The sequence below is a fragment of the Condylura cristata genome, unplaced genomic scaffold (assembly GCF_000260355.1).
Source record: "Condylura cristata isolate star-nosed mole 26May11 unplaced genomic scaffold, ConCri1.0 scaffold00006, whole genome shotgun sequence".
In the NCBI taxonomy this organism is placed as follows: domain Eukaryota; kingdom Metazoa; phylum Chordata; class Mammalia; order Eulipotyphla; family Talpidae; genus Condylura; species Condylura cristata.
The window spans coordinates 12824666-12851059 of NW_004567107.1; the positions used below are offsets into that span (position 1 = coordinate 12824666).

The window sequence follows — 26394 nt, forward strand, 5'->3', positions numbered from 1 at the left end:
GGTCTCTGGCAAATGAATAAAATTTCATTAAGTGAAAGAAGCCACTCAGCCACGCTGGGACGCTCACACATACAGGTGGCGTGCACACATGTTATTATGAAACGCTCTCTGCTCTTATTTTCTAAAGAACTAAATTTTAAAGAATATTAACTGATAGAACTCACCAAAATAAAATAGGACAGCTCTGTTGAATGAATGAATGAATGTAAGGTTGGATGAAGGATGACAGAGTCGGGGAGCCGGTGCAGAGGACTTAGTGAAGATCCATCCTTAGGAAGATTCTATCTGTTCCCCAAGAAAGGCAGAGGCTGGAAGCACAGGCTGGGACAGACCTTCACTTCAGTCTCCACACCGCCAGACCCTCTGGACCCCAGAGCTCACAGAATGGCTACACAATCTAGCCCAGGATCTCTTGATTGGGGGCTCAGAGAAACAAGTATTTTGTTCCAGGCCCCCCACCCCTTCCAGTTCCAGACATGGGGAGGGACTCCTCCAAGCCACAGAGCCAGGCAGTGACAATCAAGATATAAAGAGGTCTCTCCGCCCCTTGATCACAGAAAGGCATTTCTCAGCCCAAGGATCCCTTCCCACTGGGTGGAGACAATTGGCTTAGTTGGAGGGGAGGGATCAGGTACTGTTTAAACCAGAAAGATGTCCTGACTAGGGCTGGGGTTGGTGCTGCCCTTTTAGCAGGCTCTGGGCCTGGGAAAGCTGGGAGGAGTGGCCCCCTCCCTGACAACGCAACAACTCTCAGCCTTCCCTCCACTAGGAAAAGGCTGCAGACAGAGCTAGCTGGCTCTGGGGTGATTTACTTCCCTGAAATACCTCAATTTAAATGCTAATTTCCCCAGAACTGAGGGGTGATCAGCTCATGCATACTGGTGGCTGTGTATTAATGTATCCAAAACACTCACACATATTCTTAAATGGGGGCAGGCGGGAGCAAGACCGAGGAGGGGTGGGGGAGGGGAGTGAGGGGGCCGGGCTCCCATGCTGGTCTTACTTGTCAGCAGGGGTGATCAGAAGGAAGCTAGATGAGAGCAGCCCAGACATGGGAATGCACTGGAGGCCTTGTGTCCCTGTGAGGTCATACACACGTGGCTGGAGGATGCAGAGGCTTGGAGCCTGCTGCTGCCTTAGACTGAGCAGCTGCTCAGGGGGCTTGTACCAGGAGCATGCACTGCACTGGGCCTTTCAGGCTCCCCGAAAATGCAAGATGTCCTCTCCCTTCTCTCTCTCTCTCTCTCTCTCTCTCTCTCTCACACACACACACACACACACACACACACACACACACACACACACACATCCTTGAACTCCTCTTACACATGCTGTACTTTCTGCTTAAACCTCACCCCCATTTCCCTTCCTGCTCTCTTCCTGGACAACCCTCCCAATCTGTCAAGACACACCTCCTCCAGGAAGCCTTCCTGAATTCCCAGTCTTGTGTTAAGGGCCTCTCCACTCGCCTCCCTTGGTCTCTGAACCTCCTCCTTAACTTTATCTTCTAAGTTACAACCATCTCTTTCCTCAGTCTAGGGTGCAACTGTGTTTTCTATGCCAAGAGGCTGAGAGAGTGTAACGGAATCCCTGATCCTGGAAACACTTCTCAAAGTCAATGAAATAATGTGTGGTTAGAATGATTGAATAGGAGTGAACCAGGTGCCAGGGAACAGGTATCAGAGCTTTCCAGAAAAAGGGCAAATTCCAAAGGTGCCCTTTAAGAGAAACTTGAGGCTGCCCAGTGCAGCTGGAGAATTGGGCAAAACAAGGCAGAAGACAAGAGTGAAGACCTGATACCCCACACTGCTTTCATCTCGTATCTTCATGAAGGCGTCCCCCAGACTGTCCACTTCTGTCTCCCTAATATGTAGAAAAGCCCTTGGGACGTGGGAGGTCCAAGATATGACTAGAATGAATGTCACTCTAACTGCCAGGAATCCTATGAGGGCGTGGGGATCTATTACAAAATGTGATGAATCATTTCTATATAGTGTCCACCGAGATTGAACTCTTCAGAGACGTTTGTCTAAAGAATTGTCAGTCACTGCACTGTCCTATCACTACCTGAAATATCGTCTTTATGCACACACATGTGCACAGCCAGCCACATCTGTGGGCACTACACATACCTCACTCTGTCTGGTGTCTGGTTACCCCTGAGCCCAGAGCCCAGTGTGGGTTGTTGCTCACTGAGTGCCAGCCTGAGGAAGGAGCCTGGTGGTGACAACTTGACAGTGTGATCCCAGCACAGCTGTTTCCAGGGTGGACCTGGGTGGAGAAAGTTCCTCCTCACTGGGAATGTCCATTTCTTCATCTACAAGTGGGAATAATCAGATGTTGTGTCTGGAGCTCCCATGTGGTTAGAATCAATCAATCGGGCTCTCGCTCTCTCTTTCTCTCCCTCTCTCTCTCTCTCTCACACACACGCACACACACACACACACACACACATTTTGGCAGACTACCTAAAACATAATGGACGATCAGCAGATATGACCATCAATAAATATCGCGCATCCCTCTTCCTGTCTTCCTGGTGATTGTCAGTGCCTGCGCAGACACTCTAAGAATCTGAATTCAGTGTCTGACCATCTGCACTTAAGCTGCACCCCGCAGCCTCCCCGGTAGGTCACCTTTCCAGGTGGTGGATTTCGAAGCTGCTGTCTAGACAGGGATCCTGCTGAGGTTCTGGGGGTGGGGGCCCGCAACTTTCCCAGCAGCTTCCTTTCCCAGCCCAGTTCTGCCTCCAGAAAGAGCTTCTGGATGCGAAGGCCCCGGGCGCCCTCTGCTGGCAGAGGCCCTGCAAGACTCGTGGCCATCACCCAGGCCCAGGGCGGTCCTTGGTCTGTGCCGCTGCTGTCTGGCCATCATCGCTGCTAGGCCTCGCCCTGGCTTCTTTCCTTCCTCCCTCCCAGCCTTCCACAATGGGCTGTGGACTCCCTCCCCCGCTATCTTTCCGCTTCTCCCTCCTCCGCCTGTGTGCTTATATGATCTGCTCTGCTTCCTCAAAGCTCAGGGACAAGCCTCCCTCCAAGGAAAAAGGTGTCATGAGCCAGGTCCTGAGCCATCCTGGGGTCACCCTCTGTCACTTTGGGGTCGATATACTGAGCGGAAAATTCGGTGTGACCAGAAAGCAGAGTGATTGGAGTGCACAGCGTGAGGGTCACGTCCCCTCCTCTGGGATTACAGTCAAATCCAGAGATGTCAAATGGTGACCCCGGGGGCCAGAGTGCAGAAAGGTAAGTTTGCCTCAGGTTCCCTATTCCTGAGTGCACTGGGCCTTAAGTCTAGGGACACCATTCATGTCAGAAGCTCCCATTTCCCTTGCTCTGAAAATGGGGTGGCATCTCAAAACCTGGCAGTGTCTCTGCTCCTCTCCACAGGGAGAACAACTTCATCAAGGACTTTCCTCAGCTGGCCGACGGGCTGCTGGTGATCCCGCTGCCTGTGGAAGAGCAGTGCCGGGGGGTCCTCTCCGAGCCCCTCCCGGACCTCCAGCTGCTCACTGGTAAGACACACCTGCTGGCCCTTCCCAGCCTCTGGGACCAGGCACCTGAGACCCAGGTGCCACCTCAGTGCTCGGCACAACGAGGCACCCATTGGTGAGGGACAGGATGCAAAAGGGGCCCGCCGTGTGTAAGGGCTGTGCAGAACCAGGGCCTTCCTGGAGATGACTGGGCTCCCGGCAGATGCCAGGTCCTCGCACTCAGCAAAGCCACATCTGACATTAGCTCTAGTCACTGCCAAACCTAAGATCCAGGAGCTCAGCCACCCCATGTAGCTGAGCCTTCCACTTATGCCGCAAACATTTCCCCACAGCCCTGCCCCCAGCCATTCTCCTCTCTCCTTTTATAAAGTCAACTTCTTTGGATTGCACATCATGCAGTACCTGCCTCTGCACCTGGCCATCTTCACTGGCTTCATTTTTAAGTCACACTAAGGCAGGATCCCTGGACCGCCACATCCCCTACCTGGAGCCCCGCTCACGTGAAAGCACGTTAGCTATACAGCTTGCTTTGATCGTGGGTGTGGAGCCATCCTGTGTAGTAGTAGTATTTTCCCACTTTATAAGTGAAGATTCTAGGCTCAGAGAGGCAGAGGACAAGCCCAAGGTCACACAGCAAATCTGCCAGGGTCAGGAGTGAGGAACAGGGCTGGGGGTATAGTGGAGAGTAGAAGACGTGAGTGAGTGAGCTGGTAAATTAGTGTTTATTGAGCACCTACTGTGTAGCAGGCTGTGTTGTAGACTCCGCGGGAATGGGGATAACACAGACCATGGCCTGGACATCAAGGAGCTGGCATGTCACTGGAGGAGCTTAGGTTTCAGGCCAGGATCGGGAAGGACTAGGGGAGGGGAGAGGAGGAATGGGAGCAGTGACCGCTTATAGGGAGCAGGGTGAAGGAAAAGGCAGAGAAAGTAGCTTCAGGAAAGACTCGATAATCAGAGAAGGACGTTCCCCCTTTAGACACCCGGCCACCTGAATGAGCGACAGTCCTGTCTCCTTTGCTAGGGAATGGGGTGCCCATACCTCCCCCAAGCGTGCTCTGAGTTAGAACAGGCCCTGACCGGGGAGGCAAGATGGCCTGGACCCCGGTGTCCGGTCCACAGTCTGAGTCTTTTCTTCGTGCTGACTCCCCGTGATTCTCCTTGCTCCCTGCTCTGGCTCTCCCCAGGCCTCTGCAGAGGCAAACAGGCCGGGCAGAGCTGATAAACAGAGAGCGCATATTTATAACAAAACAACCTCGCTCCAGTGGGCCTATCTTTGGGCATCATGAATATTTTACTTCAAAATGAAAACCTCTAAAAAAATTACATTATTCCTGAAAGGGCTAAGGAGGGGGAGAAAAAAGTTGACAGTAATGGACAACTTTAATACTGCAGTAATGTCCAGGAAGAAATCATTTGTTCCAATGAGATTCTCATTTTAATCTTGGTATCAAATATCTCTTTAAGTGCCTCCTCACCAGGGGACAGGAGAAAGGGAGAGAAAATGCGCCTGCCATTTGCAGAGGACACATAACAACAGGAATAATAACTGCCGATGTGACTAGCATTTCCTCTTCATGTATTTTTCCCCCTGATTATAAAAAGGAGAGTTTGCAGTGCTTGGAGTAGAAAATTTAGAAAATGGAGATAAATAGAAATCAGGAAACAAGAACCTGTTCTGTGTGCAACGCCAGAGTTAACCACTTGCTAACCTTTTGTTTCACGTTCAGTCTTGGTGTCCATTTTATCGGCACCTGCGTTTCACAAAGTGCGTGCTGTGTAGCACAATGTCCAGTGGAGCCACTGTCCAGACAGGGCTCCTTGGTCAAAGACCTTCGAGAAACGCTGCCAGCGGCCTGCGTGGAGCTTACCACGCCTCTAAATGTATTGGAGGTGCTGAGATCTTGTCGCACCTTTCAGAAATCTTGCTTTCCTTTGTTTAGCTGGTCCCTCCGTCCAGCTTGACAGGGGACCTGCCTGTGGCCCTGTCTTCCACATGCTGCATATGGGCACCCTGTTTCCATGCTAAGAGACAGCAGGGCCACTGGGCCAGCCAGCGTCAGGGCTCGATAACCGAGTCAGGCTCTGTAGGGTCTCTGCAATCCCTGCTCCTCTCGGCTGGCTTGTCACAAACAGCAGGGGGCGGGAGGGCTCCGGCTGTCCCCATCTGTAGCCACAGCCATTCCAGATGGCCCAGGCTGCCGCTTCCAGCACCTGATTTGACTCTCTGTGCCCATGGGATGGTACACCACAGGGGACCGCAGTCTAAGATGGACCTGTGGAGGCACCACGAGAGAGGACTCGCGTCCCCTGGCAGGCTGCCCACGGGCTTACCTAGGACCACAAAATAACGCTTGTTTGTAGGACATAAGGAAGCTGCACCTGGAGGGGGCAGGGAGGAAAAGCAAGGTGCGGCCAGGAACACACCTGGGGGCGCCGTCTAGGTAAAGGTGCTCCGGTGAGTGTCTTTGTGGGGGAGGGGACGGTCCCTAGAGCCCAGTGCTGCAGGGTAGGGGACGGTGAGCGGTCTCTGAATGTTGGGCTCACGTGACGGTCTTGTTCCCCAGGAGACATCAGGTACGACGAGGCCATGGGCTACCCCATGATGCAGCAGTGGCGGGTCCGCAGCAACCTGTACCGCGTGAAGCTCAGCACCATCACCCTCTCGGCAGGTGAGCGCCCCACCCAGCCAGCGACCCATTCAGCGCCTGTGCCAGGGCATGTGCTGCACAGGGGTCGGGCCGCGACTCCCTGCCTCCTGCCAGCCCACAGGGAGGCCAGGCGGGCAAGCAATAGACATTGCAGCAAAGTCAAGGCAATGATGGGTGGCACAGAAAAGGGTGCACCCTGGGGAGTCAGAGAGGCTTCCTGGAGGAAGAGGGACCTGAGCAGGGAGCAGGACACGAATGAGTGGTGGGGATAAACGATAACCTTGGTCACATTTTTGTTCTGGAAGGATTTGAGCATATGTCTGGTAAGTGCTTCCCAGGCCTGATTCCTTTGGGTTTTCTGGTTGATTTATTTTCTTGCCAACATTAACACCTCCCCCCCCCCCCGCCCTGCCCTTCTCCCCTACACAGTCCACCCACAGGAGCCCCGTGCTCTGGTGGGGGTGCTCAACTGGGGCCTGTTCTTTCTTATTTTCCCATCGCCTGTATTCCTGCGTTCTCTGTAACTAATGGAGAATGGGGGTACATTGTGGATGCTCATGTTTGATGAAGAAATGAAAAAAAAAGAAAAGAAAAGCAGACTGCTGAGGAGGAAGGGAGTGGAGGTGAGCCTGGCCTGGGTTTCCTCCCCTGGCTCCAACTCCTAACACTGCCACTGGGTTTTGTCTGAGTGTCTCCTAATTATCCACCCGTTCTTATCTTTTTTTTTTTTTTAATATGGCTCTGTTTATGAGCAATGTGGAGCTCTGTTCCCTGGGAACTGGAGACCTTCACCCTCTGGGGAATACACATAATAATTATTGCTGACATTGGCCAAGCACTTTATAATGTTTTGAATCTTATGACTTACATCAGTCCTGTGAACAAAACATTATTTATCCCCCCCCCCTTTTTTTTTTTCACATAAGGAGGTCAGAGAGGTTAAGTAACTTGACCAGCATCACACAACTAGTATGCAGTGTTTTGTCTGCCTGGGTAAAGAGCCACCGGGAAGCTTCCTGGTGTTGCATTTATCACGTAGCAGAAACCATTTCGTCATTAGCACTGCTGTGTTAATTACCCAGTTCTGTGAACGAACAGTCTGATGGGGAGGGGTTTTCTTAGTCACGCACCCGTTCTTTAAGCCCCTTTTCTGTTTTCTTCACCATCCGCACCTTCACACCATACTTGTGAATAAGACTGTGATGTTCCTCATGCTACTACAAAGGTATATCTGCTTTAATTAACAATGCTGCTCCCCAACACCCCCTTATAAATCAACCATTGGCAAACTGGAGCTGATTTTAATGTGCAGCTGATTTGAATGTGGCTTTTTTTACATTTACTTTGATGAGGAATGAAATTGCTTATCTGTTTGTAATAAATATAGTTTATTGATGTAACATTGGTTTACAATACTGTATGTGATTTAGAGTTATAAGTACCTCTTCAAATGCATGTCATTATACCATATGTACCTCCAAAGTGCCCATAAACCTCCACCATGGTTCATTGTCTCTTATCCCCAACAGTTGTCTCTTATCCCCTCCTACCCCCTGGTGGTCTCACCACTAGTCAGATTTCTCTGGTTTCTGTTTTTTCCCTCCTATTTCACTTACCATGATCCCCTTCAGTTCCATCCATGTTGTTATATTGGCAAAACCTCACCTTTTTGATTGCCAAGTAGTATTCCATCATGTAAATATACCACATCTTTCTTATCCACTCATCTGTTGTTGGGTACTTGGGTTGTTCCATAACTTGGAACAACTATTGTTAATAATACTTCCATGTACACTATTCCCACATTAGTGGTGCTGGTGTGTCCAATGTGTCCTAGAAATTCTGAGGTGCACCTCAAAGGGGCTCTGGAAGGATGCATGTGCAGACCCAGAAACAAATGGGACAGAGCTGTTGCTGCTGCTGTTGCAGGTGCAGAGAGTAGGTGCCCTTGTCAGGAAGGGACTCCTGGGCAGGGGAGACAGCTGGGCCCTGAAGCTTGGACATGACTTAAGGAAGGAAGTGGGGAGGCCATTTCAAGCAAACAGTGGGGTAACTGTGTTGGAGGTGTTGCGGGAGGGCAGGGATACAAATAGAGAGAGACTACTGGAAACCTTAGATTCAAAAGAAATAAAAAGAACAATTTGGGGGAGGTAAAGTCTGTGAGGTGGCTCGTGGGGCATGACCTTGGAGGGCCTGGCATGCCCAGATGAGGGCACTGTGCCTTTTACAGAGGCAGGGAGGAGCTCCTGGAAGCACAGGTTGGTGACCTGGAGCAAGGCAAGGCAGAGGAACAGCTCTCCTGAGCCTTTGCTGTGCAGGCCCCAGGCTGAGCACTGCATACTAAGCTGGCTGGCACAGGACTAAGACAACAGGGCAGCCAGGATGGTGGTGTTCTAGAATGCAGCACGGCTTTAGGGAGGTGACAGCAGAGATGAAAGTGATACCACAGCAAACTAAGCCAGGATCAGGTCTGAGACACAGAACATCTGCTGGGCCTGGGCCAGTACAGCCCTGGAAACCCAGCCACCCACAATTCACACCCCGATTCCTGGGTGCAGTGGTGTGAGAGCCCAAGTGGGCCGGGGCGCCAGCTCCTCTGGCTGGAGAATCAAGGCGCGCCATTCACAGCCTCTGCACTTTCAGTCACACGCTTGTCTCACAGCTGGGCTTGTCGTGGTCAAGGTCACACGTGGGCCCAGGTCAGACGAGGGCCCGAGATGAGACGAGGCGGCGAGACATCTGTGTGCCTGGCACATGTGAGCTGCTCAGGAGGCGTCAGCTCTGATTTCCTGGCTGTGATCCTCATATCCCATGGTCTAGGCGGCCAAGCTTCCTCTCCTGTCCATTCCCCCGTAGTCATAGTGTCTGTGTGTCTCCCAGAAAGGGAGAAAACGCCATGCACATTTGGTGCCATGCAGCCCCCAGACTGACACCAGAGTGGGGCAGAAGGCAGCAAATCCAGGCAGGAAGAGCCCCCTGCAGCTCACTTACCAGCCTCTCAAGCCTGACCTCCTCTACCTGCTCTTCCTCTGTCCAGGCTTCACCAACGTCCTAAAGATCTTGACTAAGGAGAGCAGTCGGGAGGAGTTGCTGTCCTTCATCCAACACTACGGCTCCCACTACATCGCTGAGGCCCTCTACGGCTCCGAGCTCACCTGCATCATCCACTTCCCCAGCAAGAAGGTCCAGCAGCAGCTGTGGCTCCAGTATCAGAAAGGTAAGCCTGGAGGGCTTACTGGAGGAGGCGGCCAGGTGGGGTGTGCAGGTAAGGTGTCTAGGAGACAACTGAACTCCCAGGGTGCTAACTCCTGGCTCTGCCATATACAAGCTGTGTGACCTAAGGCAGGCCCCTGCCCCTCTCTGGCTTTAATTTCATCACAGACAGAGTAAGGCAAGAATATAATTATTTCTTGGGGTTTTCTCATGCATTTTCTGAGCCCCCAAAGTCATGTTCTACAGGCTTTTGAAACAATTGCCAAAGGGCTGGGCTCAGGGAACGTGTCTCCTGGATGCCTTTTGATCTTCAGGCTTTTTGGAAAAGTCTCAGCTCCAGACCAGAGGCAGATCAGTCCTCACCACCCCCCCCCTTGAGAAAATCAATCTGTCCCCACCTCGGTTTTCCCGTCTGTGAAATGGGCACACAACTAGCTCTCCTTGCCTACCGCCTACATTGAAGGGAAATGGTTCATGTTATAGCATTTTGAGACCCTAGAAATAAGGCTTGTATGCATTGTGCAATGTCATAGATCCCTGTGTCCCTGTTCCCATTTCACAGATGAGAAAATGAATCTCAAAATGCTGAGTCACGTGTCCATAGACAGACACTTACGAGAGCAGGGTGAGAGTGACTTCCCTTTATCGTCAGTATTATTAGTAGCCACTGATTTCAAAAGAAAAGGCTCTTGATGGATGGAGAAGTGGGTAGCAATGTCAGTAATGCGCTCGTACCTTTGGTTCGGCCACCAGCCCTCTAAGAACCAACTCAGCCACTCCACACAGGAGCACAGAGCGTGGGAGTCAGAGGAGACCCCAGGGCTCAGCTCCCAGGCTCACAGCTGGGAAAATAAAGCCCAGTAGAGAGGACAAAGCTTCTTGAGGACACGCTGCCCGCCCCCCGCCCAGACAGAGCCATGACAGTGGGGTGCTGCACAGCTTTTCTCATGCTGGCCCCATATCTGACTGCATAAAGCCCCAACACTCCTGCCTTTCCCATTTCCTGAATCCTCTTCCTTCTGTCCTGGGCAGGGCGGGAGGAGGCTGCACCCCCACCCGTGGTCTTACCCTTCCCTGCCGCCAGTGTGGGACACGAGGAAGTTTAGAGGCGCAGGGGACATAATTGAGTTGTCTGGCAATAGCTCTGTTTTATGGCTGTGACAATGACGGTCTTTAAGGAAGTGCATTAAATCAATAGAAGTCTCGTTGTGCTGGCCTATAAATAACATGACACATCATTAAGCAGGGCAATAAGCTTGAGGACTCTGAAGTAATACAATTAGGTTATGTTTATAAAAACTTTCACTCACTGTGGCCACTGAGCTAATTTGCCTCACTCTGCTTTTGGGGGACACCACTCTCATGCTAAATCCTATCCCCTCTCTGTCCTTGGCTGCTTCCAGGCTTTGGGCTTTTCCATTCCAGAAAACCCCGTTCCTTGTCCATAAGAGGCATGGTTTCTGTTGCAAGTGAGCAAAACTAAGCTGCCAGTGCAGCTGGGGCTGCTTTAGGACCTGGCTGTGTGAGAGACTCTCTGAGCCCTCTTCTGGGGCCCTACCCCCTCTCTGGGCTGCTCTCACAGAGGTGTTTTTCTTCCTTCCACCATCCATGCTCACTCCCAGTAAAAGCCTAGGAGACATGAAGCCAACACAAACTTTCTCTGCTATCTCATCAGCTCTGACCACTTAGCCGCTACATCAAACACTAGGTTTTACCGTTTGAAGTTGGGTGGTGACATTTGAGAGTAGGAGGATGAAAAATTAGCAGTTTCCTCTAGAAGAACTGAAATAACTCTGGACTCAGAGATAGCTGACACCCTCTTTCTCCCCAGCCATCTTCTGTGGTTATGTCGATGACCACAATGATCTAAACAAGGACTCGCTGGGGACCATGTTGGGGTGAGTCTGGGTTTGGAGGCTGATCATGCTGGGGTTTCAGCTGGGAGGAAGAGGGTGGCCAGGGCAGGCTGGAATGGGTAAGACAGGATGCCAGGTCCTGATGCCTCTCCCCACAGCCCTGCCAGGCTCTTTCGGGCAAAGTGACTTCTAAGTTTCAGCCTCTTCCTGTGTTAAATGAGGCGTAGTAATCCCCTGTGTGCCTTTTAGAATGAAACGAGATAATGCATGTCTGACCTATAGAGGGAACAAGAAACACAGTGTCTTAAAATAAAGCAAAAGTTTTGGGCACTGGCTGATGACTCTGGAGCTGGCCCTGGTTCTTGCTCATGTGCGACCTTAGTCCTTATTTCTCCCTGGGGGTTACAGTGTCACGAGGGACAGTGTCACCCAGGGAGTCGTTGTGGTCTGTGTGCAGCCAAACCAGGGGCTTTTTCTGGGCTGCGGGGATCCAGGTTGGGGAGATGAGACCAAAAAGAGCTTGGATGGCAACCACAGATGTCTGTCCGGCCCTTTCCACTCTATAGGCAGACTTTTGGGGGAAGCAAAGAGGCAAAAGTATCCACCTCTCCTCATAAGGAAATCCCAAAGCTTAAAAAGAGGGACTTGCCAGGGCCCCACAGTCTGTTAGGGAGTAAGATGGTGTTTGAGTCCCTCCCGAGCCCAGTCTCCCTGCTTTCTGCCCAGATCCTGTGTCCTGGACACGAGAAACAAGACTCCCAGCCCCTCTGGCCCCTGATGCTCCAGCACTGGCCATTGCCGTGACCGGGGCAGCTTGGGAAAACTGGGGGGAGGGGCAGGAGGGGAGTGTGAATGTCCCGATTAAAATACCTCCCAGGGAAGGTTCATTTTATTCTCATTCCCCAAAGTGCTTCTTCCCGTGCATTCCAGGGGAAAAGGCTGCTGCATTTATCCTGCATTATTTTAGCTCACTGAATGTGGCCTAAGTTCTTTCTCTGGGCACACCCTATGGCCAGCACTGAGACCCCAGAGTGGACATCAGGAGCTGTCCACACATGGTCCTTTGCCAGCCTGTCTCAGCCTTCCAATGCTGCACTATTGTTACAGACTTTTTAAAGCCACTGCTAGGCATTGGGGGAAGGCCGGCAGCTGGCACATGGCAGGAACCCAGTCACCCTCAGGTGAGGGCCCATTGTCTTCATTTCAGATGCTGGTGCTGATGGTTGAGGGTGTGCCCTGTGTTGATCAACATTTGGAGGTCACCAGGGCATTCGGAAAAGCGAGCGGCCACCAATTAGCTATGGTTGTCCACTTGCCCAGATGCAGAAGGGGGTGCTGGAGGACAGGGCAAAACGAAGGCTAAACCAAGAGACCTGGACTCTGCTGCTGCTTCAAGAAAGACTAGAAAGATCCAGATTAGGGGGTGGAGTTCTCTGCTCCCCCAATGAGCATTCTGAGTATTCTGCCAGTCTGGAGGGCTCTGGAGCAACAGACAGGTTGATGATAGCAGGAAGGTCGAATATAGCAAGAAGCCAGGATGAGCTGAGCCTTGGGACAGCTAGAGTAGTAGGCGTCCCCCCAAAACACCAGGGTAGCCCCAGCATGGTTTGCAGGGAAGCAGGTCAGGCTCCACGCCATAGATACCATGTGAAGTTAAGTCTCTTCCCAGCGTACTGCCTGCACTGCATGCTCTTGATATTCTCGATTTTGAAAAGCTACTTTTCTCCCAGTCGAGACTGCATTTCACTCGTTGACTTGATATTCACATACTCTCTCCAACTCTGACCTTGACACGCTATATGTACACATGAATGCACATGTTTGTGTGTGCATATATGTCAGGAAAGGGGCAGGTGTCGCTGAGTTTGTTCTCATCCTTTGCCATTTGGCTCAGGACCAAGGACAAGGGTAGGATAGGAGGGGCATGGTTGAGTGGGCTGCAGGTGTGGAGGTAGTAGAGGGAAGGAGCGGCCTAGATGTCTAGGAAGGTACCAAAGGACTTTGTGACCTTAACTTTCATCTTTCCTTATTATTCTTTACTCTGGGGGCGTGGGGGGGATAGTGATAGATGCAGAAATGACCTACCTGATGGCCTCTTGAATTTTCTTTTGCCTTGTTTGTCATGAGAAAGTGACTATTGAAAGTGAAGAGTGAGTGAGTTTATGTCAAGGAGTTGTTCATCCTGTGTGTGTGTGTGTGTGTGTGTGTGTGTATGTGAGAGAGAGAGAGGCTGAGATCAACTAAGGGTGGGTAGGAGGATACAGAAGATCAGAGAGACAGACAAAGAGAAATGGAAATCTACAAAGAGAAAAGCAGGACAAAGAATGTCTAGAAGAGAACAGGTATCCAGTCAATACTCCCTTTCCAGGGGAGGCCATTCTCCATGTGAAGGTTGTGCAGCTCTTGGCATTTAGATGGGACAATCCCTGACACTGAGATGTCCCCACAGATAAAGCCTGTGGCCACCCTTAAAAAAAGTTTTATCTCTATCATGATTTCCCAAAACTGTCCAAGGAAATGAATTTCTGCATTTCCATTTGAATTATAATGTATTTTGAATGTCGGAGGAAACCTTCCTAGAGGACTCTTTAAAGGAGTTTTGACTGTTTGAAAGGCAGCCCAGGAGGGTATGCAGAAGAGGACAGAATTATAGTCAAATGTCACCTCCTTTTGTGAAAATAGGTATGGGCAAGGGGTTGATGTGAGCTGGAGAACTCTCTTGAGTTTTCCTGAGGGATCAGGCTTTAAAGAAGGCAACTAGACCTAAAAGCATCACTGTAGGGGACCTGCGTGGGTGGGTATTGGATTGCTTCCCTGGTGGTGATTGAAGCAGTGGGGTGGGGGTCACTGTTCAGTTTCCATTTGCTTGACCAGACATTAACATCTGATGGAATTGACCACTTCCTGCTTCACACACTTTCTTTGTTGCTTCCATGCTACCAAATATTACTGGTTTACCCACTGCCCTTCCTGCCTGTTCTTTGTCTCCTTTACAGGATTACATTATTCTCCGCCCCTAACGCAGTAAACGTCTCCGCAGGACCCAGTCCTGCAGACCCCACTTCCTAGGTGCCGCTTTCTGTCCGTTACCCACTACCCTTCCATCACCAGGCTTTCCTCTGCTACTTGCTAGAAGGCTAGCAGTCCTGGCTGCCCAAACTCTGGCCCCACAGCCTCATACTTGTCCAGGGTTCTAGTAAAAAGTACTGTTGTCAGTTTGGAGGCAGAACCAGAAACCTAGGAGTCTGTCTCTATAGCTCTCTCTCCTTCATGCCTCCGTGTTCAACCTATCCCAAGTCCTATTAGTTTTAACTCCCGAGTAACTACTGAAGTTGCCTAGTTCCTTCCATCTCACTGCTGCCATCCTGTCCCACACTGCCAGCCAGGCTTGCCTGGACTCCAGTGTTGGCCTCCTACCTGGTCTCCCTAACTGGGCTTGAGTCCCCCACCCTTCTAAGCCACACAGCAGCCCTGAGGGCAGGGTCAGGCAGGGTTTCCCAGAGACTGAGGCAGCAGGATGGGTAGACAGAGAGAGTGATTAAAACACTGCATATATAAAATTCCTATTTATGATATATTTGTATCTATCATCTATGACATCTATAAAAACTATATTTATATGCACACAAATGTGTATTATTAGCCTTAGGGGGTAATAGTCACCCCAAAACATGAATCCAAGGAGTAGCACAATGGGATCTCCATTTTAGAATACTAACACTATACATATACACATATAAAAAGTGAGATATAGAGATATTTATTATAAATAACTGTCTCATGATTACAGGGGCTCAGATATTCCAAGTCAGTAACTACACAGCAGATTTGAGAGCCAGGAGAACTGTTGGTATACATTCTAGTTCCAAAGCTGTCAAGGTTGAGACCTAAGAAGATGTGTCCGTTCAAGTCCAAATTCAGGAGAAGACCTATGTCCAGCTCAAGTAGTCAGGCAGAAGGCTTTCCAGCTCATTCCGGGGAGGGTCAGCCTTTTAATGGTATGCAGACCTTCGACTGATTAGACGAGGCCCACCCAGTTGGGGGAGGGCAACCAGCTTTACTCAGTCTATTGATTATCTCTCAGTACCCTCACTGGCATCCTCACTGTCACATCCAGAATAGTTTGACCCACTACTCAGACACTTGTGACTCAGTGAAGTTGACGTAAAATCCACCAACTAGGGATATTCCAAAATCAAGATTCCCATCCTACTGTTCTTCACATTAAAGCTCCTGGATGTCGTACTTACCTGAGGCTAATTTCCAATAACTTCAAGACTCAGATTTGAGTGTCCCCAGCCAACCCTCTCAGCTCCGTCCCCCGCATCCCATCTGCCCTTCAGCCATTCTGGGTGTCACACTTGTTAACCACAACAGGGTTGAATGGCTCAGCCTGGGCACATTCATCTTCGTGGGGTCCCAGCAAGGCAGCGGGCGTCGCTAAACATCCTTCTTCCCTCCCTGGGCAGCTTGGCTTCCGTGCAGCTCTTTGTAAAATGGCTTTCGCTGTGAGGCGGTGCTTTTTCTTCCGCGAACTGGGAGGCCGGCAGAGGGTGGCTCTCAGATGGTCCCCCACTTATGCACCCCGTGGCCCCCGGCTCTCAAGCTGCAGAAAGAGCCAACTTACGTGTCCTCAGCACCAGGCAGAAAGAGCGTACAGGATGTGCTTCATTAAACACAAATAGGCCCATGAGACTGCCGTTTCCACCAGATGAAATTACCAAAAAAAGCATTTGTTCCCGGTTTAGATTGAGTCCATCTGGAACGGAACACCCTAGTCTTTTTGCTATTGGTGCGCACGGAGAATAATAATCCTCCGCCGCCTGTGCTCAGCGCGGCGCGGCGCACCAGGCTCTTACTCGTACATTATTTCATCCAATTTACTCCTCGTAACAAGCTGAAAGGTTGGTGGTGGTAGCTGCATTTCACGCTTGAGGAAACTGAGGCGCAGAGGGGCGCAATGACGGCGGCAGTTGGCACCAGGGAGCTGGGAAGAACAGAGACTTGAACTCGGTCAGATTTAACCCCAAGACTCTGTTTGCCCGGCCCTAACAGAGCAGCCTCCGGGCTGGTGACACAGAGGCCCCAGACCCGAGGGCCACCGCATTCTCATTTGTTCTGTTCTTTAAGCCGCGCTTGAAAGAACCCAGGAAAGCGACTGCCCAGAGTCTGAGCCCTCAGCTTCGGCTGGGGCGCATGGCTGCCACTCCATACCTGCTTCTGGGCTTTGCCCAGGGGCTTTGTGAAGCCAGATCCCAAGTCAGTGGCAGAGCCGGATCGGCCTCAGCCACCATCTACCCAGGCCCCCGGCTGTCTTCACGTGGGAGCGTTTATGCTCAGACGGTGGTGACTGCCTGGAATGTGCACCAACAGAGGTTCGAGGTCAGGCTGGGTGGGGAAGGATACACCAAGGCCTGTGTGGGAGAGTGAGAGCCTGAGTCCTGCTGGCTGGGGCGCCTCCCTGGAGGCTAGCCTTCCCACTCCCATTCTACAGACACAAATGTTGAGGGCAGTGTATGTAGCAGCTAGAAGCTGAAGTTGCAAGAGGTTTAATAGGAAGCTGGAAGTATTTCCTGGTGTCTCCCCTGCTGAAAACTTAAAGCAAATTCAAAGACTCCAGATTGCCGAAGCACCCCCCACACCCCCGCCCTTTCCATAGATGGTAGAGTCATTGGTTGAGAGATTGTCCATTTTCTTATTTCAGGATACATCTGTCTGGCTGGCTCCCTTGACCTCGTGCATGATACACTGGAGACTGGCCCATTGTCCTTTGCAGGGGAAACAATACAGGGCTGAAACTATAGCAGATGGGACCCTGCATCCATACAGACTGGGCCAGCTCACCCTGTTTCCCATCATATAACCCCGGGGTCAGAGAGAGGATTTTGTAGAATTTATATGTATCCCCAGCCTTGCACTAAAAATGCTGAATTTCCCTGCAGATGAAAATGGGGCACTTATCCATTTTCCTCCAGACTCTTTCTAAGAGTAGTCTGGAGTGAATACGGGGGTCCTGCCTCCCCCAGGTCACTGGGAGCCAGTTGAACCCCAGAGCAGCCTCACGCACAAATACTGCATCCTGGTGCTTTCCCGCCCCTGTCTCTCGTCTCTTGTGCCATGTCCTTCCTCCAAACCTTCTCCCACTGGCCCCATCCTTCCACAGTCCAGATTCCAGCCCCTAGTCTATGCCAGGTCCTGTATCAGGTGTCTGGGATGCCAAGGTGAGTAAAATACACACAGTCAAATGGAGAAGATTACAGGTGACCAGACAGTGGCAGAGAAGGGGTGTGTGTGTGTGTGTGTGTGTGTGCATGTATATGTGTGTGTGTGTGTGTGTGGTGTTGAGGGAACAGTGGTGACCGGATCCTTACATCCTCCTGAGTGACACTCAGGGCTCCTTTGTTAAAACTGTCCGTGTTTTGTAGTTTTGTCTCCCAGAAGCCAGAGATCCTGTCACCCCTATCCACAGAACTCTCATGAAGAGGAGACTGAACCTGCCAGTGCCCCAAGTGAAGGAAAAACAAGAAGCTGGTTTGGGAGGCACCAGGGAGATAGTGGGGGGGGGGGAGAGGCAGGGGTAGTATCTACCCTTTTCTTGCCTTGGGATCAGGCGATTCCTTGGCTCATAGTAAGAACCCCTACAAATCACTGTTGCCCAGGGTGTTTCAGCTGGCTACATACACAGGGAGTGTGTGAGCCCCCTGCCCCATTTGCCAGATGTGTGACTTTGGCAAGGCATTTTGATTTTCTGAACTGCGGACCCTTTATCGTAATTATATGCATGTGTAATGTAACGGTGATGTTATCATGATGAGAATTAATGGAACAGTATAACATGATGATCACTGTCCCTGACACAAGACAGGCTCAAGAAACAATTGCTATTGTTATCTTTATGAGACACAAGGAATTCGACTGCCATTATTCCTGTGCTGGGCTGCAGCCTCAGATGTCGCCTCTTCCCCGCCAGACCTTCTGACATCATGGCCGTTCTCTTCCCTGGCTGAATAGCCAGTTTGGGAATTTGAATTCTGCCAGAACTGGGAGGTGGGGACAGAGGCAGAGTTTCCAGAAAGCACAGCCTGGAGCCCAGCAAGTGGGGTGTTTTGCACAGCTGACCACCAAACTTGTAGAGGTCCAGAGAGTGTGAGGGGGCTGCAGGTGTTGGAGGAGGGTGCCCAGTGATGGCTGGCTGGTGTGGAGGTCCTATGCTGAGCCAGCTGACCCCATGATCTCACATTGTCTTCACAACAACCCTGTGAGGTCCAGATTATCCCCGCTTCCCAAATGAGAAAATCCGCTCACTCAAGGTCACACAGCTGCTCACAGTCAGAGGCGGGGTTCTGTCCTGGGAGTGTCTCATGGGGAGTCCACATACCCTCTGCCTCCCTGCAGGAGCTCCCTAGGCCAGCAAGTGTCACACACACTGTCTCCTTCACGCTCACGCCAACCTCTAAGGCTACTATCTTTGTGCTTTTATACCCGGGGACTGAGACGCAGGGGAGCTGAGATGGATAGTCCACAGGCCTGGAACTGGTCAAAAGTATTCTTTCTTGCCTTCACTTTCTTCCAACTTTTCTGGCTCCAGTTGGCTTATCTTTGAGCCACCATTGGAATCAAGGAGAATGTTCTCTCTGAGAGGGGTTTCTCGACCCTCCGAACAATTTCATGGCCAGGAAGAGGGAAGAAAATAGCACACAGCCCACCGTGATCCTGGCCTGAGAGGTGCTGAACAGCAACTCCAGTCTCGTGCTTCCTGGTGCACCGTGGGGCAGCTGCACGCTGGGCTTTGAGCCAGAGCTTCGGGATGGCCTTGCTCATTGATCCTCTCCTTCGTAACGATCCTGTAAGATCGGATTATCTCCATTTTCCTTCTGACACACCATCTGCACCCAGAGATTGCTCTGGATGTTCAGGTTCTGCACACTTCCCTTCAGTCCCACACAGGCCCGGGAGATGGAGGCTTGGGGCACCAGAACTGGTGAAATAAACAACTGGAAAGATGCTTGGTTTAATCTGTTAATATAGATAGTGAAATGGAGTTGCAAGGATGATGAGCAAATGCTCAAAGGTTACTGTAAATTAGTGACAGGATTAAGACTCAACTAGCCCCCTCTTCTTGCTTTCCCACGCAGGAAAGTGTGTTGATAATTCAAGAGACAATGTGGTAAAGGAGTCAGTCTTTTGTTTTATAAATGCCTGATGAGATCTAGTCTATATAGCATACTCTAAAAACTTTTTATTCCCATTGTGACTTTACAGCAACACGAAGTTGGGGGTGAGTTTCCAGAAAGGCACACTATTTGTTTAATATTTAGGGAGATTCGCTCAGGAGAAGCAAATCTGAAAGAATCACTCCTCTCCCTTTCAACCACATCCCTAGTTCTGCAGTTACCGCCAGTGATTCACAGAGGCAGCTGGTGGGAGGGGCCGGAGGTGGCATAACCAGCTGGTGCTAAATATGACCCAAAGTGTTTATATAAATCAACATATGAGCCAAGCTGACCCCTCGCCCTGGTTTTATCCAGAGACAATTTTAAAGCCTCCTAGATTTCAAGTGCTGGACCAGCTGCTGAGGAAGCAGCCGTAAATTAGATGTTGCTCTGCCTTCACAGTTCAGTCTGGTCTTGGAGGCAGAGTCATAAGGAAATACAACCCAGTGTGCAAATGCTGAGGAGGAAACAAATTGTGGCATGGACCCCTGGTTCCCAACTGTGCGGGAAACCAGGGAGGGTACCCCAGAATACTTGGGGGAGCCTAGATTTAGGATGACATGGGGAAGGAGAGGAAAGGGTTTTGTGTAACAGGAAATACACATTCAAAAATGGCCCTGAGGTAAGGAAAAAGTGTGGGTGGAGCAGCTTGCTAGGGCAGGAATGGAAGTCATGGTGAGATAAACCTAGAAATACAATTAGGCAAGAACTAAATCTGACTAGGCGTGCGGAGTGCATCAAGGAAACTGTGCCGCTAGCTAGGAGCCATGTAAGGTCATAAGAAGGGACTGTGCATTGTTAGTAGCATTTTACTTTATTAGTAGTATGTATTTTAAAGTTTGACTCTCACTGTTGTACCATGGGGCTTGATGTAGGATGGGAGAGTGTATCTGGAATGCTACATTAGTGCTGGGAAGACCGGTTTGGAAGGGGTAGCAGGGTTTCCAAGGAAAAGCATCGCACCTTAAATTTCAGTAGTCCTGAGGATGAACAAGAATAAATGGGTGTGAAAAATCCGAATCAGCTAGTTTGATGACATCTTGGTGCCTGAGCGTTGGAGGTGGGAGGTGAGGAAAACGGTGGGAGGTGGGGCCAGGTCTCTGTGGAGGTGCCAGTCGGTGCTGATCTTCTGTACAGAGAACAAAAGCACCATCGGCATCAGAGACCTGAGCTCAGTTTTGAATATGCCAAATCTCCGGTGCCTCAGGGAGAGCTCACACGGCACAGCAGTACACGCTTGGCAACTAACTGGCAAGAGAAAGCAGGTGCTTGGATTCCAGTACTTGGTACCCGTCTGTATTCAGGTAAGCCCTGAACAAAGCAGGGCTGGGATCTCTGCCTAGGTCTCTGAAGCCAGAGGAAGAGACACTCCTCCAGCATCAGAATCAGGTTCCCCTTTTGCAGCGTCTCCCCTTAGGGAGCTGCTTTTCCCTGCCCCATCCAGTATCACATCTGCTCACTTAGTATTTTTTTCACTCGCAGACTCTTCTTCCCGTGTTGCTTATTTCTGTCCAGCTTTGGTGTAAAATGCTATGACACATTGAAGGACAGCTTGAGACATACTAAGTAGGCTGGGTTGAATATCCCCCTGTTGTTGAGAGCCGGGTATCTGTGGCTGAGTCCCACCAGAGCAGGGAAAGAGCACCCACCTTTAGGGTGTTTGCTTCATCATTCTCTGCACCTTCCACTGAACTGACACTTAACTGATCCTCAAAGAGGATCCAGGACACAGATGCCTTTTGTATGTGTCATTTCTGCCGGTGCAGCGATCAGTGCAAACTATATTTTCCTAGGTCTGGTGAAGTGATATGCACGGTCGTTTCCTCTCTGCTCATGGAGTCCTGGTATTTTTAATTTAGCTTTATTTCTAACATGTCTACAGAATCATTAAATTTGTCAAACAAGCTTCAGATCCTTGCACCTGAGAGATTTATGATTATTCTCAAGATTAAATATTAAATATTGCACTAAATCATGTGGTTTTATTCATCTCATTGCTCAGCAGTTAAATTCAAAGAATATTATGAAATTGTTTTTAATGTTTTCATGCTAAACATCTGTGTCATTCTGAAATAGTGGGATGGATTCCCCTCCCAACTACCCCAATATTTGGTTCAATGATTCCACACCCACCGAGAGAAGAAAGGAGACTAAAAATGGCTGGGCTTCTTTTAACATGCTGCTGTTTTTTGACAGCGCCAGGAATGGAAGGGGCCTGAAATAATTTTCAGGAATGGAACCGAGGTGGCAGGACCTGGTGTGGGGGGCAATGGCCTACACCTTTCTGTGAATTCTTTTGTGAATGTAGGTGATCAGTGAGTGTGTCCAATGGACCTGTTCAGAAAGGATGTGATCTGTGCCATGTCATTTCTGTGCTCCTGGAATCCGCTGGATGTGACTACGATAGTGTCTGTAGATGTGTGCGCAGGCGCGGCTGTTGAGGTGTCCTCGTGGGTAGCTGGGTCAGGGGGTACCGTGTCCCAGTGAAGATGAAGACAAACTGTGGCCATGATTCTGTTGAAATAGGCACGGAACATAATATACTTGCCAATTCTATGACTGCAAAATGTTTACCTGCTGTTGATCGGGCAGAATTAGTAATATCAGTGTTAGTTCTGGGAGCTCTAATGGGTGGAATTCTAGCAATAAGGTTACAGTAATCCATCCTGTGGCGCCATTCATCTTTCCAGGAGGTTTAAGAACAGGCTAATGGGCCATTAAATGGTAAAACAGTGGGAGTAATTACTCTTTCTCTAAATAGGTCTTGCATATGGGTTTTAACCCTCCAAGGCTCTGTTTACTGGGCCATAGTAACTATTTTAACTAATGGGAGTGGAAGGTCCATGTGGTCCCATTTTGGCAAGTACCAATTGTCAGTAGTAAAAGCTTGATTTAGTTTTAATTTATTATTCATCGGGTCAGAGCTTCACGCCCAGTATATTTTAGGGTAGCAGGCACTATGTCTATGGGAACCTGAGGAATACGTGCCTTCCTTGCCAAGATGTTAACTCCCCTCGGATGACAGGGAATATCTTGTTTAAATTTAGCGCAATTGTCACATGTAACTCTAATTTGATCCCCAGTGTTCAGGCTGTGAACTTCTGATAATTGGTAAATGTCAGCAGATGCTAAAATTTCCATCAGAAACCAGGTTGTAGAGCTACAAATACCAATTAGTAAACTTCCATTGCTGCTGCTGTTGTATAAATTCTTTCAGTAAATTTTGGATTTCTAAGTTGTTCAAATTACAGATTTGTTTCAGTTTTTTCACTTGCTCCACCAAGTGACTGGGTTTTGGTGTTATACAAAGGGTTTTGGTTTTGTTGGGTTTCTTGTTTGTTTGTTTTGTTTGTTTTTGGTTGTTACTGTTTATAGCTTGGTGTGTCAGGGAGCTCTTCTCTGCTCTACTCATGTTTATAAATTTATTCTTTCAGAAGGTGGAAATCATATCATAAGCATTAGGGGCTCCCTCTGGGCACTTGTTACTTTAGAGTATTTAAGGATCCTGGACCTGAGTCAAGTTCAGAGTAAACCCTTGACTCTGCCAGGGGGGGTGCCATGGATAATTTTTCCCTCAAACGCTGAAGATTTGGCTCTTCAGCCAGCAGTAGTAAATCCATTTGTATCGGGTCCTGGTGAGTCACCTGCTTTGGGTGCCCCTCGGTGTGCCACAGGCTGACTGCTGTCTCAGCATGTCCCCAGCATGCTGGAGAAGGAGGAAGTGCGCAGTGTGGGGAGCAGGAACTGGTGATCACAGGGGGGGCCCCGAGCCTAGTGTTAATCACACCCTCTGCTGGAATCTAGACATAGGCTTCAGGTCAGACATACAGATAGGTCTAGACCTTGACTGGGGCCCTTTACTCCTGTTGTTAAATGCAGTTATCGAGCCTCCAACTTAGCTCACCTCAATCTGTAACAAGCTTCGGGGGAGGGCGCCTCAGCAAATGCAACACAAACAGGTCCACGTGACCTGTCAGCAGTGACTCAAACACGCTAGCCAGCAACACAGCCAGTGAGCAGCCAAAGCAAGAAAGATGCCCATCGTGGTAGTCATTGCCTAAATACCCTGCTTAATGTGTCGGTTTTTGTAGTCGTCCCACAGAGAGGAAGAAAGCCCCCTCCCCCCACCTACAACTTGGTTCAGAGGTTAAGCGTAACGATGCTACCCTTGCACCAAGTGGGTCATCCCCAGGCAGGCCCGGAAATGGCTTCAGAGAGGGGCAAGGGATCAACTTGTTTTTTATGGTGGTTTGGAGTCCAGGCTGGGATGAGGGTTTCCCTGTATGGGCTAAGGCTTATGTGCTTGAACTGGCCATTGGCTCCAAGGGGGAAGTACTCACATTTCATATCAACATACCTAGATGGGAGGCAAAGGTGATGGTGACGGGGTCTGGGTGTTTTGAAAGGTGTCACCGTCAAACATCAGCAAAGCTGAGTTTTGAACTCCACTACAGAGTTCTATCAGGATCACAAGGCTCGCTTGACTTAGGCTTTTAAGAGGAACAACCTGGTATTACTTCAGGATTTTAAAAATGGAGGAAGTTTATTTTTGAGAGTGTCATCCCAGAGGGAATCCCTCTGTCAATCCAGAGGGATTCCCACTTAGGAGAAATATCAGAATATCAAAAGGGGTGTGTGGTGTTTTCAAATTACACCTTCTTCCTCCACCTTAGACCCCTCAGATCTCCAAGGAGATGCTGATCCAAACCCTACCTTACCTCCAGAAAAATGAAGTTACATTGAAGCAGAGTTACTGATAGCAATGTGCTATTATTGCTCTGGGCAGAAAAATAGAACCGTGTATACGATTCCTGAAAGGGTCATAGGCAAATGGACCACATTGGATCTTTGAATTTTTTTTAAGGTTTATTTATTTATGTATACAGAACTGGGTTACAGGCCAGAGGTGAAGGGGGTGAGAGGATTCACCAGAGACAGAGTGGGGAGCAGAACAGGCAGACTGACTGAAATACACTGCTGAGGAGAACAACGGGCAGGTCAGGAGAGGTCTGCCGCGCCATGTGGATCACCTCCCTGACTGGGGATTGAACTTGTGCTGCAGTGGCTGCAGACAACCTCATAGTGCTGCACTTTAGACCATTGCACCACCAGGGAGGGCCTGGATCTTTGAATTTCTTAAATGCATTCTCACCCTCATGGGATTTGAACTTCCTACTGGTATCTACTTCTCACTGTTCCCTCTAATGCCGCGCTTCTGACCTTATGGTCCCTAGACTCACAGGGCTTTTCAGCAGCCAGATCCCCTCAACTAGAAAGTCTTTCTGTAACACACGGTACTCCATTTCTACCTTGCACTATTCCTCTTACTCTTATCTCTTATTTTTTTAAAAAGATTTTTATTATGCATGCAAGAACCAAAGTATAGGCCAGAAATGCAGGTGAGATGATTCACCAGAGACAGAGCGGGGAGCAGAATAGGCGGATCTACTGAACTACACTACTGAGGGGAGCAGTAGGGAGACAAGAGAGGTCTGCTGTGCCACTCATGTGGGCACTCATGCCCCAGTGGCTGGCCATCGCTGATAGCACTGACTTTAACCCCTGTCCACCAGGCAGGCCCATTTGTTATTTCTTAAATACTTTCTCCAGCCAGATGACAAGCTGATTACAGGATTCATGACTGATTTATCTTTGCATTCATTACTAATATAATTACTGCTAATAGTAATAAATATTAGATAACTCATGTTTAATGTGTAAATGAACGGATAAAATTTTGGAACTTATTAATCCATGAAAATATGCAGTATCGTTATAATTATAACCAGGTAAACTAATTAAATCACCAAAAGAAAATCCTGGTTTTAATTGTCAAGAAAAAACATGCATTTGTCTTATACACACATTCTCCAAGTTATCAATCAAGATTTCAAGTTAGTAAATATTTTGCTTTAGGGGAAATAAATTTACCACACCAGTTTCATATCCTTTTGTCACCGAAAGATAATCTTCAAATTCATGTAGTTTAGTTTAAGTTTTAAATGTCTCCTGTCACAGATGATTTATGAAATCCACTTTCACAGACATCATTTCTTCAGAATAATGCAGTTAAAAAGTATCATTTGATTACTAGGGAGGAAACTGAGGCTAAAAGGTTAAGGGGCCATAGAATAAGTGGAGGGAACTGGGAATGAATTCTCCCCCCGCCCCTGCCATGCTTATATGAAACTAAAACAAGTTTTAAGCACCACATACTATATTACCGTCTTCAAAAGTGAGATTTACAGGTTAAGTTTTCTAATTATTTGAGTTAATGGCCTGGAGAAAAAATGTCTTGTGAGAGTCAACTATAGGAATAACTAAGTATGCATGTTTCTGTGACACACATTCCATTTAACTGCTCAAAGAGAATCAAGATGCTATCCTAGTTACTATAATCAAATAACTAGTCTTTGGATTTTTGTGAAGTTTTTCTAGCAGGACACATTTCTTGAATGAGTTTTCCTTCTGATCCTCCAAGCCACTCTTCCTCCAGTAGGTTTTTTAATGAAGGAGCTGAGCAGTGCTGCTCAGCACCAGCACACGTGAAATTCCTCCACGTTAACTTGGGAAACTAAAAAACTGGCATCAGATCACAAGAGGAAGTCTTTGCCATCTTACAATGGAAGTCCCATTTTCTGAGCACCTCACAGTTTTGAGTGAGGTACTTTACACATACCATGGTATTGATACCTTTTAATTTTCACAGCCAAAACATAAATTGCCAATCCCTCTAACCAGAGGAGGTGACTCGCTCAGCAGTGGCGATAGCTGGAGTAAGGGACCCAGGTCCCCAAGGTGGGGGTGATTATGAAATGTGTTCTTTTTGCTACTCTAATGTGAATACAATTATAGCAAGACCTATGCAAAAAAGTGGAAGAAAACCTGTCCACAACTCCAGTTGGTTAAAAATTTCATTAAAGTCATAGAGCTGAAAGGCATATTAGTGATCTCACCCAACCAACCTCCTT

General features: G+C 49.1%; 1 protein-coding gene across 2 annotated transcripts in view; it reads left to right on the top strand.

Moving 5' to 3' along the window:
• The window catches only part of ASTN2 (astrotactin 2), a 766181-nt gene that overhangs the window by 541047 nt on the left and 198740 nt on the right, over positions 1 to 26394 (top strand). For both annotated transcript variants that reach the window (XM_004677396.2, XM_012721364.1), the window contains exons 14-16: positions 3387 to 3511; positions 6058 to 6162; positions 9179 to 9358. In XM_004677396.2, coding sequence (XP_004677453.2) covers positions 3387 to 3511; positions 6058 to 6162; positions 9179 to 9358 — 410 coding nt within the window. The remainder of the gene's footprint in view (positions 1 to 3386; positions 3512 to 6057; positions 6163 to 9178; positions 9359 to 26394) is intronic.